Below are 15,689 nucleotides of genomic sequence, written 5' to 3'. Positions count from 1 at the left end.
CAAGCCCTAGGCCCCTTTATTGTGGAGTGCCTCAGGGGCCGTCCCTGAGTCCCACTCTCTTTATGGTTTACATGGCTTCTCTCGCAGACATTGTTCTACCCTTTGGGGTGCATATAATTACATATGTCGACGACACTCAATTAGTGGTGGCATTTAACTACAAAAGCAGTTCCCCTACTTGTCTTGGCCCATGCCTCGAGGAGGTGAAGAGGTGGATGTGCCATTCCCATCTAAAACTGAACGGTGATAAGACCGAGCTTATGTTGCTCGGTAATCCCTCCCCCCCTCGAGGTTTCATCTATCTGGCCAGCATATATGGGCCCTGTGCCTATCCCCAAATCTGAAATAAAGCATTTGGGTTTCTGGCTCGATTCTGAGCTTAGCTTTTAAACCCAAACAAGGAAAGTTGTTGCCTCCTACTTCGGTATTCTAAGACTGCTGCGTAAAGTGTTGCCTTTGCTACCCCCTCAAGCAAGAAAGCTTGTGGTCCAGGCACTTGTCTTATCCCGCCTGGACTATGGCAACGCTCTTTATCACGGTGCTCCCTGTGCGGTCTTTAAGAAACATCAAATCATGCAAAATTGTGCCGCAAGGATTCTTGAGGGTACTCCAAGCCCCCAGTCAGCCAAAGCTGCACTTAGCTCTTTACATTGGCTTTCTATTCAGGAAAGAGTCCACTTTAAAGCCCTCTCCACCACCCATAAGATGCTAGGGGTGTGGGACCGGCTATCATTTCTTCCTTTGTCCAGCCCTACCAAGCCAACCGGCGGTTACTTTCAAATGACCTCCACCTGGCGTCTGTTCCCAGAGGTCCTGAAGTGGCGGCCGGCTCTTCTCTTACAACGCCGCTAAACTCTGGAACTTCTTGCCGCTTCAGCTACGTAAAGAGCCAGACCACACCGTCTTCCGCAGGAGGCTCAAAACCTTGCTTTTCCCTAATTGATTGCCACAGCTTAGTACGGTTTCTGCCCTAGCGCTGGGATGCCTTCGGGTAACCATGCGCTTTATAAATGCTATTTCATTTAATTTCATTCATTTCATTTAATTTCATTTCAACTGCTCTTGTGGAAAAAGGGAGGAGAAGTGCTGATGACAGAAACTTCATGGCTGGGAGACAAATGGCTTGCGAATCCACTTGTAAGGATATTTGGGACATTCTTGATTGGAAATGTATCCCACTTTGTGAATGTATTTTAATGTCAATAACACATATTTAACCTTAAATAATCATGTGTATCTATTGGTAAAATTAAATAATGTAATAAGCTGTCACCGGTTAGTGAAATGGGAAACGAATACTAAAAATTGGGATATTTTGCTCTTTCTGCCACACCTCTCACTCCGCCCACTGACCCAATCCATTGGTTATTCCCGCCATCTGATTCTCCTCCCACAGTTCATCTACTTTTTTTCCCCCACTTCGACCACTGCCTGGCACTGACATGCATTAGAGACAACTGTGGGCTTTCACAACTGGGTCTCTTAGAGAATGACACCTCAGGGACATACACGGGGGCTAAACACAGCACGTTTCTGGGTTCTCCGCACAACGTGTTTGCTATTTGACGCCAGACTTCTGCAGCATGTGTTGAGGAAATTAAACATCCCCTTGTGCTTGTATAAAACATAGCTGCTAAGTGGCATTGGCACCATGTAGTGTCCATTTGTAGCTTTTATTCAACAAAACTTTGCATGCTGGAATGTTTAACCCCTTACTTAGATGGTCACAGCACAACTCCCAGAATGCAAGGCGCTGTTGGCTTAAAATCCAGGCCTGTCTTGTGGTGTCACACGTGACGATAGAGCCATTTGGAGGCAATGGTGAATCTGTAATTTAGCAGGCGTGCCTATACTCTTAGTAAATTGTAAATACCACCAGTGTTAACACACTGAGGTCTGAGGCCTCTGTTTGTTATGAACTAAGGCCCAGTCTGGTGGTTCAGGTCAGTCCTTGTGAGGGAAGCTGCTGGACTTGTTTTTACCATGCACTTTGAAAGTATTTTCACCTTGATGCAAGAAGAAAGTTGGATTGTTTTACAAAACATGCTTGATTTTTGTATATTGCTGGACTGGTGATTGCTTTATTTTGCACTTTGAAAGTATTTGCACTTTTTCTTTTGCTTTACTAACTACAGTTTGTATAGATTGGCATTAGGTACTTGCTGATATGGTTTGTTTTTATTCTACATGCAGTGGTATTCATGGTGTATTGCATGCACTTGTCTGTAATACGTGTACCTTAAATCTTGTATTTAGCATTGATTACACTACAGAAATGATAAATTAAAACAGACAAACATCTGCATCAATGTTCTGAAGCATCCAAACAGTTTTCTTCCTCAGCCTTGTTTGCCTGCCTGTTTTGCAGTGCTTACTAATAAAGACATTATGATTGAAATTGCTTCCTCAGTTCACGTTATTATCATCCACAACCCTTGACAGTCGCTAGTGTGTGGCATGCAGATAATTCACCAGTCTATTTCTCTTGACTTTCGCAGGATACTGAGTTATAGGTTGTGTACTTCTCATGTATATTGTCAGTCGAGTTTTTATGAAATTGCAGGTTTGGGTTGGTCTTTCAAAGTTTCAAGGTATTGGCAATTCTATTTCAGACCCTTCATAGTTGTTCTTTGTTCTTCAGCCATAGGCAGTTCCTGAGACAATAGGAGCCCTCCTTGGCATTGTTCTGATTGCTGCCTCAGTTAAATAATCTGCTTTTCAAAGTATTGTTACAAATGGCATAGCTATATGTTAAGAGTTTCCCACTTTCTCATTAGAACTTTAGATAGAGACAATATTGAGGCATTTCATTTAAATGTTGGAGGTTTCAAATCAAAATATACTAGATTTCTGGGTGGTAGGGCAAAGTGGTAGATGGAGGGCCGCGCCGCCGGGGGAGGGGGGGGCCTCCATGTGCTTTGCAGGGGGGCCCCCTCAAGTTTTGTTATGCCACTGATCCCGCTTCTGTTGTGTTATTGGTGCCCTGGGTAGTGTTTGCTAGGATGTATACCAGGGCCATGATTTGCTCCTCGTCGATGTCACGCCATTTGAGTCTCTTTAGATTTGACAGTAAGGAAATCAAATTAAAGTGGCCTTTGCTATCAGTTGACGGAGCACACACTGTATTTTTAAACCTTTATAATGTGATTTACAAGGAAAAATTAACAGCTTTTCACAGAAATGAAAGCATGTATTCATTATTTGCAGATGAATAAGCATAAGGGAACAGGCTCTGTAGGGTATTTTCCTCATGAATTCGGAGCATGGTTTTGCATTATGATATCAACCACTAAAATCAGCGTAGCTTAAGGACATGTACTTTCGTGATTTTGCATGCTTTTGCCAATCTTGTACTCTTAATGAGGGTGTAACTTTCCATATGAAATCGTTAAGGGACGTTAACATACGTAGTTACGAGATGTAGCCTGAGGCAATTAAAATTAGTAATAATTTGATGAAAGAAGCGTTAAACAAACAATGGAGGGTGCAGAGAGGAATTCCGGTCAAGTATACACCTTCCCTAGGTATTTGTATCGCAACCATTCGATGTGCATTACCGTAGTGAATGCCCTAGTAGCCCACCTTAGGTACCCAGACCTATTAATGTCATAGGAGGTGTCTTCTTTTAGAAACACAAGCCCTCACCAATCAAAAAGGGGTATCAAAAGAAGACGCATCATATGAAACTCAATAGCTCTGGGTACCTAAAGTGGGTGACCTTCGCTACGAGACTCCACAACAAGTGGTTGAGATAGAAGCATTTTATCATGGATTAAAAGGGTTACCAGAAATGTTGAATTCTTGTGGTGAGAGCATGAACGTTCCCTTTCTCCATACCTCTGTAAGTGCTGTCACTTTTTTTTTTACAATAGGCGGTGGGTGGTGGGGGGACATTGCTATAGTTTCCGGGAGCATTTCCATCAAAATTTGTGTTTCTCACAACTGGCTCCACCAATATAACAAAGTATCTGTTCAGTGTAAACTTTAAATATGACTTCACACTGTAAGATCGGCAAAGTGGACACCCCGCTCTGTCTGCGACAATGTGGGGAGATTGGTACATGTTTTCATACTATATGGGCATGCCCTGCAGTGGCGTCATACTGGGAATAATTTAAGTCCCTTATCATGAGGGTGAGTGAGATCTTAGTCCCTAAAGAGCCCAAATGCTGTTTACTCAATATTTGGGATGCGACAGACCTGAATTCGACATTACAGACCTGGGCTACCCTGGGTATTATCGTAGCCAAGAGGAATATTGCCAGACACTGTGGTGGGGCAACCACCCACACACTCGCAGAATGGTGCAGGGATATGGACACAGCCATGGTGGCGGAAAAGACTGTATACATACACAGGGGATGTCCCAAAAAATGGATAAAAAATTGGGGAGGCTGGAACACATATAGAGGAGATATCTGCGAAATGCCTCTTGTAACTCAGGAATTGGAATAATCATATGCAAATGACACTGAATGGTGTAATGCTGTATATGTAATCAATCAGGTATAAATACTCTTGTAATATACATAGGAGATGACAAAGAATGTATACTGTATGGACTGTATTTGAAATATCGATACGTGTAAAGAAATAATAACTGTGACTTTTACTCTTACATAAATAAAAGTTAAAACAAAAAATATGACATCACAAGTGTTTTCGTGTATAGGACACAGGAGGACTAAGGGGCATATTTACAAGCCCCAATTGCCACAGGAGCGTCACTTTTAGTGACCTTCCTGTGGCGATATGGGCTTCGGCTTATTTACGAGGCAGCATTAAGCCACTTAACTTCACTTAACACTGCCTTTTAAATAAGGCCCCCTTTCACGCTATACTTCGCGTGAAAACGGCGGGCAATGGGTGCTGTGGTGGCCGTTCCATCGCAACACCCATCGATTTTGACACTGGCCCATATTTACAAGGGCAGCGCAAATATGGGGCAGCTCCAAAATTAAGACCAGGGAAAACCTGGTATTAAACAGGTACAACGAGGAGAAATGTTTCATTTCTCCTCGTTTTTGCTGTTAACACAGCACACATAGAAACAGTAAAAGGCCATTGATTGTTTATGTGCAGGAAGGTGATCCTACCTGCACATAAACAATCAATAAAAAAATTATGTTTTGCAACTTCTATGTGTGCTGCATTAAGCAGCACACATAGAAGTTTCAACATGCCATTTCAGATTGTTTATGTGTAAGAAGGTGTCCCTTCATGCACACAAACAATCTGAAATGGACACCTTCCTGCACATAAACAATCTTACCCTACAACGCAGGCACTCATGCACTATGGTGCAAGGGCGTTTTCATTGGTGCTAGGCAGCTAAAATTAGCGCCAGTGCAGGGGAAAACGCAGGGCTGCACCGCATCCTTGAAAATACGGTGCAGCCCTGCATTTTAGAAGTGGCGGAGCGCGACGTTAGGCCAAGGTGGCTAGCGTTACGCTCTGCCACTTCCTAGTAAATGTGTCCCTAAGTTCCCCATGTAAGCAAACGTTCCAAATACACTCTTAACAACATTCGTTAGGATATTTGGTTTGTGGCCTTAATTAGTCATATTTTAGTAAAGAACTGTTTATAAGCAATTAAAAAATTACTTTCTTTCTACAATTTCATTTTTTCAGATTTGTTAAACATGGGGATGAATGCTTTGAGCCAAATGCATGTCCATGCTCATGGAAAGCTAAGGAATACTTTCCTGGTGACATTGTGAACTCATCCTGTCACACCTGGTGAGTGAAAAGTTTACTTGTCTAAGCATTTATAGAAATAAATACATTTGCGAATCATGGTGCACATCCCTAATGTTGTAGAACATTTTATCATTCTAGCATTCTATTGGAATTGTTAGAAATGGTGTTTCTGGCTGGCTAAGATATACGCCTAAGTCAGACAGAACCCACCACTCTAGTCAGTGCAATTAAGTTACACACCAAAGGTAACCTGTGCTCACCCACGGTAGCTTGGCACAGAGCAGTCAGGCTTATCGACAGAGGCAATGTGTAAAGCGTTTGCGCAACACACTCACACCAGCAATACAATGAAGACACCACAGGTAACATATAAAAATAATCCTTTGTATTATGCATAAATCATATTAGGCCTTAATCACATGAATCATGGCGCCACCAGGCACTTGTCATAACGTAGATATAAAATCACTTTGCCAATCAGCCAATTTTCATAACATCACAAGTTAGATGCTAAAGTGAACACCTTATAGGTTGCACATGTTTTGAGAACATCATCATTGTACATCATATGAGAATCCTAAGATAATACTCATTAAGACTCAAAACAGCATAAACCCTAACCTCAGGGCATGACCTGCAAGATATGACACATGAATCATCACTGCTGACCATCCGAGTCAATACAAAGTATCCTGCTATGGCAAGAACCTACATCACAAACATTATAATGTCAGGACATGAGATGCATCATAAAAGCACATGAATTGTCACAAATGTGGATACTGCCACATAGGTTAGCTGAAAGGTAAAACTGGCGAATCACCACACATCACGGTAGTACCGAAAAGTACCCAATATTACCATCATAACACAGGGTGTATCCCCGGTACACTCCTATTGAAGGGTATACGGTAATTGAGGAACTAGCGATGACTGGGTGAGGGGGATTTCGACCGACGATGGCAAGGGAAAATTATTTATTTATTTAATTTTCCCTCGTCATCATCCGTCGAAATCCCTCATCACCCGGCACCACTGCCAGACAGCTCTTTCCTGCACGGGCAATGGCTGGTGACCTATATTTAGTGAAAGGAGAATTCAGGCATGGCAACCACTTTAAATGCCACGTCACTGCGGCAGTAAACTGCGCATGCAGGCTCTGCAGTGGCAGAGGCCCGAGTCAGATCTGAAAGGCTACTTCTGTGGGTGGCGCAGGCAGCGCCGCAGGCACACTAATAACATTTAATTTACAGGCCCTGGGATATATGGAATACCACTGTACAAGGACTTACAGGTACAATAAATATGCCAAACAGGTGTAGCCAAATATAGCAAGTTTAAAGGAGAGAGCTTATGCACTTTAGCACTGGTAAAGTGCCCAGAGTCGGAAAACCAACAAAAACAGGTCAGAAAAAATACAGGACGAAGGCAAAAAGTGTGTGCATAACCCTGCAAAAAGGGCCAGGTCCAACAGTAATCCATTGTATCGTTGTCTTTGTTGAACAGTTAAGAGTCTCTGAAACGTAAGACTTCACATTCTAAACGTTTTTGATGAACGTCAAAAACTGCAAATTATTCCGAAGTCATTGGGAAGATTTTTTTTTTTATTGTAACTTTTCTGAGCACACCGTTTGGACAGTGGTAGCAATTATCTCCCGGTGTTTTGGGTGAAAATAGGATGGAAGCATGTCAGGAGGCAGAAAAAAGTGACATATGAATGTAACTGATCTGCAAGAGAGCGGACTACAGTATGTTTCTACAGGGTTAGTTTTATTATCTCAACTAGATGTAACAACTAGAGGTGGGTGAGCTAACAAATTAACAGGGAGAGCCATGTCTGAGCCAAGCCAAGCTTCTGGCTCGGCTCTTAAAGCCCGGGCACGAGCCAGGCCCTGAAACTAAATCATGCACCAAATATCATGTATATTATGATAAAGTATCTTCAAAATTCAATAAAATCGTATTTCTTTAACATTGAGCAGCTTTGACATTAATATTTCACATTATAGTACTTCACTGAGAAGGACTTATTAAAAGTGATAGTTTTTAATTATGAACCATTAGTTAACTATAAGATAAGGCAGTTGTCATGTAAACCCTGTACATGGCCCATAGTATTATAAAGAGATATTATAACGTATTCAATCAAACACAACAATTTGTTGTACAGCTGGTATTCTAAACTTATATATCTGAAAGTACTTTCATACCCAAAGATGAAGCAAAATGAGTTTTGGTGAAATATTTGCCTAAGATCACACAATTTAAGCAGGCAAGCTGTGATTTATGAAGATTTTCTGGTTTCACTTTTTATAAATCAGCCATTAAATGGGTGTATTTGTCTTTCCTTAAGTTGATGCTGTTTTTACCTCTTTGTGCAATATTCTGCAGTTTTGATATAGCTCAAACTTGATCCAAAGTTAATGGAGCACTTTACATGAGCACCAGTTATCTTAAACAAGTGTACATTAATTTTTGTAGGCACTGGAAGATTAGATGATTTACTCAGATTTACAAGACGTTGAGCCCACGCCAAGACTTGAATCTGGTTCCACAGGTCCAAAGTCAGCAGCTCTGGCCATAACTCCACAAGCTAGGGCGAGAGAGAGTGGCAGGCAAACGCAAAATGAAAGTTTGGCTCGTTAGGGGTTCTGGGTTCCAACAGGACCTTGAGGTGAGCCAGGGCCAGGCATCAGCTTGGCTCAAGCTTTTAATGGCTCGCCCATCTCTAGTAATAGCTGAGTTTCCCCACCACCAGCCTTTTCATGGCAGTGAGCCTACCATGAAAAGGCTGGCAGTGGGGATACAAAGGCCCCCTGTTTCCGCTGTACAGTGGGCTGCATGCAGGGGGAACATGGTGTGCACCCTGTGTGTAAGCATGACCAGTTCTATGCCAAGCAGAAGCTTGCTTTGGCATTCCCATTGCGGCACCATGGCAATGCCAAAGCATCTGTCGCCAGACAAGGAGAAAACTCCTAATCTGGCAGTCGGGCAGCAACTTGGATGGTGCAGGAGTTGGAGCAGGGTGGTGGCATACAGCCCCGCTCCTGCACTGCCAAAGTCATAATCAGCCCTTTAGTATGTTTGAAATTTCGTTTGATAGGCATTTCGGGGCTCATTCACCGCCAATAAATAGCACTACGTAATTATTAGATTAAGCCTATGTTTTGACCTGTATTACCCTGTAAGGAATTGGGTTGTTGATTGACTGGGGTGTCAGCCCTAGTCAGGCAGCAACCACAGTCCTTGTCAGGGTGAGGCACAGGCCAACCCTAAATTAAACTGTGCTCAACTTCTGGTAGCTTGGCACCGAGCAGTTAGGCTTAACTTAGAAGCAATGTGTAAAATATTAGTGCAATACTTCACACAGTAATGACATGAAAAAGCACCACCAAAAAGGATTCCACACCAAGTTAGAAAAATAGAATTGTCATTAATAAAGAAAATAAGACCAAAATACCAAAACTCCAATCAGTAGAACTGGAGATATTCAAGTTTAAAGATTTTAGGGAAAATAGCACCAAAAAGAACGAACCGCCCACTGTTGATATATGACTGAGCCAGGCTGGGACAATGTGGCAACTACAGGCCTACCGCAATGGAGCACGGGACAGCTAAAGGGACCCACTTAGGCCCGCTGAAGTGAGTACCTTAAATCCTGGTTTGCGGACCGTTCCGAGGATCGGTGTCAAAGATGTGTCTCACAGCTGAAGCGATGCTACGCTTCCAAGATGCGGCAAGGCTGCGTCACCATCGAGGATCCCGTCGATGAGGGCTTGCAATGCAAAGTCCTGCATCAAGGACACATCGCACAGTTGAGGCAATGCGTCGGTTCTGAAGAGGTGTGAGGCTGCGATGTGGAGTACATCATCATCGACGAGGGATGAGAGGGCTTGTGTCGAGGATGCAGTGGCAGTTCCGATGTGGTGACAGGTTGTGATACGGGTCTTTGCAGTGGGTCCAATCCACGCAGCAGCGGCTATGCAGTGGTTCTGCTAGGGATTGTGCCGCACAGCAGAGAAGATGCGTCAGTTCAGCTTGATCCACAGAGACTGGCAGAGCACCTTAAGAAGACTAGGAGTGGGAGGTAAACTCTGCTCTGCCGAGTTTGTGGAGTTTTGCCAATCCGCACTCCGCTTGGAATGCGGAGTTAAGCAGAAACTCTGCCAACTGCTGCATGGCGGAATTTACCGCCGCATATCCTTAAAGATGCCTGCATTGGTCATTCACATCACTAGATACATGACATTCTCTGTACGATGCCCACAACACACATACTATAGTCGATCACCAAAAGCTGCTTCCTCTGGCAGGTTCAAGAAAAGGCTACTTTGAATAGCATCTCTGGCACTCTTCTGCCAGGTAGTATCGATGCAGCCATTTTTTCCCGCTTTTCCCCAAAGGGGCAGTGGCATAGCTAGGGGGGCAGCCTGCCCGGGAGGCACTGTTTTTGAAGTGGTGGGAGTCGTGTCTGTCAACTCCCACATCCCCCTGCCCCGAGAACAAGTCAGCCATTGGCTGTCATCCCCCCGAAGAACAAGTCTCCTGTTGGCTGCTGACACCTACCGCTCTTACCTGCACCGGGGTGCCAAACTTAGTGGCTGCCCCTGGTGGCAGTACGACTAACTTCGCCACTGGCAGTCTGAGATACTGTGATGGAGCAGGAATGTGCAGTCTTCAGTGCCAAAGGGTATTATTTGCCTTCAAAGCCCCCTCTTCTTCTCTGTATATGGCAACGGCTTCCCCGCCAACAGCAGGGCCTTGCACCCCTTGTTCCCATATTCAACAGATGGATGACCGCAAGAGCTACGCAACTCGAAGGCAGTTGCTGCAGTCCCACATGGTGCAAAGCTCTCCTCTGTTTCAATTTCCCAAACAGCACCAGAAAAAAGATGGATAAAAGACCATAAGAAAGGAAGACAGTGGGTGAAAAAATATCCACCAACTACAACGCAACAAGTTTCAGCTCAAGAAGGAAACTTCACTTTCTGAGCAGAGTTTTCACTTTTTGCCTACCCTAGCAGGTTCAGGCTGACATTGTCAAAGAAACGGAAGCATGACAAGTTCTCCTTTTTTTAAAATAAAATAGAAACAAATATTGCAGCTGGCAGTTTTCATAATGAAGATTAATCCGTTTGTGGCTGGTTAGGGTTTTATGCAAATCTCTCCTTGTTGGCAATGCAGCCAGCACTTTGAGAACACACAATAGTGCTTTTAAAACTCAAGCAGAGCAGAGAGCGCTTCATGACTGTTGGTAGGGCTGAGACAGAATCACATCAGAAGAACACATGCAAGTACCTCTAAAACTCCATCACAGCAGACTGTCGGTAGTGCTGGGGAAGAGTAACATCAGACAAACACACGTCAATGCCTCTAAAACTCTATCACAACAGTTATTATCATATGTACGGCAGCGACCTTTAAAACCTTCCTGAGCTTGGATGGAGTCAGATACATGTGAGATATACACAGACCAATGCCACACAGGTGGGCCAGGGGCAGAGTCACATGTCAAGCACAGATACTCCAATGAATGCTTCTTGAAGATTGGTGGGGCTGAGACAAGGACAGTCACTCGATAGACAGAAGCCTGTCATGCAACTGGACTTGCCCAGCCCCTCCTACCTTGCACAGATCCCTGATTTCCCTATAGGCCAGGCCACCTGACCCCTGGCTGAGGTCCCTGACCAGCAATACTCACAGAGCCACATGCCGGTGATGTATAGGACCACAAGCACCAGGGTGAGGTGGAAAAAGAAGACCTTGTGATGGAGCAGGGAATCACCTTCCGCTGGCCTAGCACCCAAGTACTGACTGAGCTGGGAGCCCTGTAATCAGCTGCCGATGTGCACCTGGACTCTGGGCCTTGCACAACAGGCACTGAGTCAGGCAGCTGAGATAAAGCCTAGTGACAGCAGATCGATAGGGCAGGATGTTCTCCGGGAAGGGAGATGCCCAGCACCCACCCCTGGGTGTGCTATTTACATTCATCGTCATTAGACAAGTCGAGGAGGAAGCAGAGATCTCACGTAGGCCCACATCATCCATGGGTAGATCGATCAGTCCTCTCAGCCTCTTTTTGGAATCCTACCATGTACTGATGCATTCCTTTTGTATTAGACATAACAAAAATCCACCAAGACCAGAACGCAATGGTCAGGGCTCCATGAGGTATTCCTGCATGTCCTGTTACAGCTATTAGGAAGAAAGGGCTCAGAGTAATGGTATAAATGGTAAGTAATTGAAACATTCATATTTTCTGGTCTTGGTTGTTTAACAATACATGCTAAGAGTAAAAATATGCATTTATTTAAAACATGAGCTGCTCCCCACTGAAATAATAAACATATTAAATGCCCAGTTTTTCTGCTGTTCATGTCCAACGGAAAGTGCATCACATTTAAGTTGAGATAATGTGAAAGTAATTTTGAGACCACTGCTACTTGATTCAGAAAGCATACAGTTCTGCCCACTTCAACTTTCCTAGGTTAATGCATTAAACTCTGCAAGTTAATATGTTAATGCATTAAACTCTGCTAGCTCCGCCCAGGGCTACTTAAGACCCTTTCCAAGGCTCTAGGACTGGGGTGGCACCACTTTGCAGGATAGATGCACAGATGGCAGAGTCCAGGTACAGACGCAATGTTGTTTTGAACTCTTAATTTTGGGTTGACTCTGATTACAAATGATTGGTGTGCCAAGTCTTTGATATCGGCCAGATTTGCACTGCCATACATAGCACCTATGTTCTTATTAATTGTTTATTGGTCGCAGTGATTCTCGCTTTTAACTTCAGTTTTTATCTTTTTGTATTGTCATTTTTTCGCATCTAATTAAATGTGTTTTTAGCTTCCGTCTTTACCTTTATTGCAATGTCATATTCTCCCATTTAATCTTCTTGACTTTGCATATGTGACATTTTAATGTTCTACCCACTTGCAGCAAAACTTCCCCCCACATCTTAACCTTAATCTGCACTGTAATTGTACTATGTGGATTGCAGCTTGCATTATATGAATTGTTTTATCTACGTACTTTTATGCATTTTAATTAAATGCAAATAACGTTTTTGAATTGAATTGAAATGAATTCCTAGGCTGTTAGAAGCATGTTGTGTCCCTAAGGCTCCGGATTAGGAGTCCAGAGATGCAGGTCTCACCCAGGCAAGAGGTCAGCATCCAGAAGGTCAACACAGCAGGACAGCAGTCCTTCAGAGCAGCAGTCCAGTAAAGTGGCAGTCCTTTTAGCAGCACAGCAGTCCTTTTTCCTGGCAGAGTGTCCACAGGTCCAGAAATGTACTGATGAGTTGGTGTCTGAGGTTCAATATTTTTTGTGTGTGTTGGTTTTTATTGGCATTTCAAAAACATCAAGATGCAGTAGTGACAAATCAACTTGACAGTTCAATATCCATGCAGAGTATGACAATCATCATCAATGGAGCCATGTCCCGCCCCGGTTCCCTGTACGTGGTCCAAGTCAAAACATGTACATAACCCGACATCTATCAGAGTATTAATATGAAAAAAAAAGTGCAATAATTGCAACCTCCCCTTGTTCTAGGTGGGGCCCCAACTCATCCAACCCCTTATTCAGGGGGATTTTGCCCCCCTACATATTGCAGCTGGGCCACAATATAATATAATTCCATACAGGGTAGTTTCAGGCATCCCCGCCTCAGGCACATTTAAGCATAGACAAGTCCATGCGCTTTCTTCCCGAGGCCCATAACAGTTTGACAATTTGTTTATCTCAGTCAATGAACACTTGTCTAGGGTTCACATACATGGTGCCCTGAAAGACATAAGGACAGTGTGAAAGTATAATCATCTTGACTATAGCTAGCTTTCCCATGTAGGACAGGTGTAGATGTTCCAAAACGTTTTTGAGGGTTTTAATCTTTCCAACACTCTCCCCATATTGACAGCCCAAAACTCACTTACAAAGTGGACCAGTCTAATCCCCATGTACCTGACGTTCTCCTGACACCAGAAAACGGAGATGCAGGCCCTCATCCCCAGCCGGCTGGACCACGGCAATGCACTTTACGCAGGCACCACCACCGACCTCATGAAAAGACTCCAGACGATCCAGAACACAGCAGCCAGACTGATCTTCAACCTGCCCAAGAAGACCCACATCACCTGGAACCTTAAGGACCTCCACTGCCTACCTGTCCAGAAGAAATGCCAAGCTTCTGACCCATGCCTACAAAGTCCTCCATGACTAAAGACCCACCTACATGAACCACTGCCTGCATTTCCACCTCAGTTCCGCACACCTTGCCCTCGGACAGATACCACACATCTGCCACTTCCGCTCTGGAGGACGCTCCTTCTCCCACCTTGCCACCAAATCCTGGAGCGCCCTATTCCTCCACCTCCGCACCTTACCCTTGCTGATCCACTTCAGGAAGGGACTAAAGACCTGGCTGTTTGACTCAAACCTCCAGCACAGCGCCTGGATACACTTTTGGGTGATAAGTCATGCTATTCAAGTACGACCTGATTGATCAATCGATTATTAGTCTACCAAGACAGATCAGTCCGAGGAAGGGCCTCTGCCAGTTTACCAGCCAACCCTCCCATTGGGAACAATTTAGACTGGGTATGATTAACCCGGATATTTCACAGAACTTGGCGAGAAGCCCCAACATAATGGGAACTGAATATTTGGGCTGTCGCAAATGAAGTAGTGCATCATCAGCATATAGGGAGATCACATGTGTGTTCCCCCCATCAGCCCACCCCAACCACGCATGGTGTTGCGCATCCAGCATGCCACCAGTTCCTTTGCTAATGCAAATAAAAGAGAGGACAGCCTTCCTCATCCCACGATGTAAAGGGAGTTGGTGAGACACAGTTACCTCAACCGTAAGTTTTTCATACAATATCTTGACCCATTTCAAGAAGGAATCTCGAATACCCACCATTCGCAGTGCCTCCCATAAATAATCACTAGACAGGGAATCAAAAACTTGTTCAATGTCAAGGAGAGCTAGGGTGCACGGGTCCTTTACTGAGACAAAAGTATGCCAGACCTGCAGAGTCTTCTTAAGTTATAGAGGGTGTTCCTGCTTGGGATAAAGCCATATTGGTCTTCGTGAACCAGTCAGGGCATAAATTGCCAGAGTTGTGTTGTGGGTACCTTAATCAGGATTTTTGTTTCCACATTTAACATTGAAGGAGGATAATATGAAGCAACCTACTCAACATCCTTATCTGGCTTAGGCAACATAAGAATGAGGGCTTTCCTCATTTTATGCAGGAAGTATCCCCTTCCCAAAACCTTAAGTGTAGACTTAAAGGAATCTCTAAGCTAGTAAACCAGTTCTGGGTTGAGAAAATACTGCTGGCAAGCCATCACCGCCAGGCACTTTTGCCATTCTCAGTGCTCTTATTGATGCCATTATCTCTTCCATGGTCCGGGGAGCCTCTAAACTGTCCCTCTCACCTATTTAGAGACGTCATCTCCAGGCCTACCAAATAACTGTGCCTCTCCCTGGTGGAACAATGGAGTGGGGATGCATATAGTTCCTGCAAATGGGAAGCAAGACCTGCAGAATACCTTGTTGCGTACACACCAGCCAACCTATTTTATTGTGGCTACTCGACATAGGCAGAAGGCGCATCTTGTTGAGAAGTAGAGTGTCAAGGAGTCTGCACGTCTTATCTCTCGCCATATGAAGATGTTGCCAATAGTTGATACATGCAAATTTGTCCAGGCGATCCCATGTTTCTAATAGCTCTCACTTACAGTCCCTCCACTCTAAAAGTCTCAGGGGCCATTCCAGAAGACTGGCCTCAAGCATGCTTAGTTTCTGTTTGAGGTTATCTAACGACCTAGAGAGTTGTTTTCTCAACCCATAGTTTACCTTCAAACATTGCACACGCAGCTTTTCCTTCATTGGGTTCCATTGCTCTCAATGACCCACTGCCTTAATTGTCAGCAAAGTAGTGGCCCACCACTTTCTTCGCTGTATCATTCAATAC

General features: G+C 44.2%; 1 protein-coding gene across 1 annotated transcript in view; it reads left to right on the top strand.

Annotated features, from left to right (window-relative positions):
• Window positions 1-15,689, top strand: part of OTOG (otogelin) — a 1,045,291-nt gene that overhangs the window by 534,466 nt on the left and 495,136 nt on the right. Inside the window, exon 24 of the mRNA XM_085647044.1 lies at window positions 5,632-5,739. Coding sequence (XP_085503170.1) covers window positions 5,632-5,739 — 108 coding nt within the window. The remainder of the gene's footprint in view (window positions 1-5,631; window positions 5,740-15,689) is intronic.

This window comes from Triturus cristatus, chromosome 3_2 (genome assembly GCF_964204655.1).
Source record: "Triturus cristatus chromosome 3_2, aTriCri1.1, whole genome shotgun sequence".
In the NCBI taxonomy this organism is placed as follows: domain Eukaryota; kingdom Metazoa; phylum Chordata; class Amphibia; order Caudata; family Salamandridae; genus Triturus; species Triturus cristatus.
Note: the sequence above shows the minus strand (reverse complement) of the source record. Positions and strands in the feature narration are given on the sequence as shown.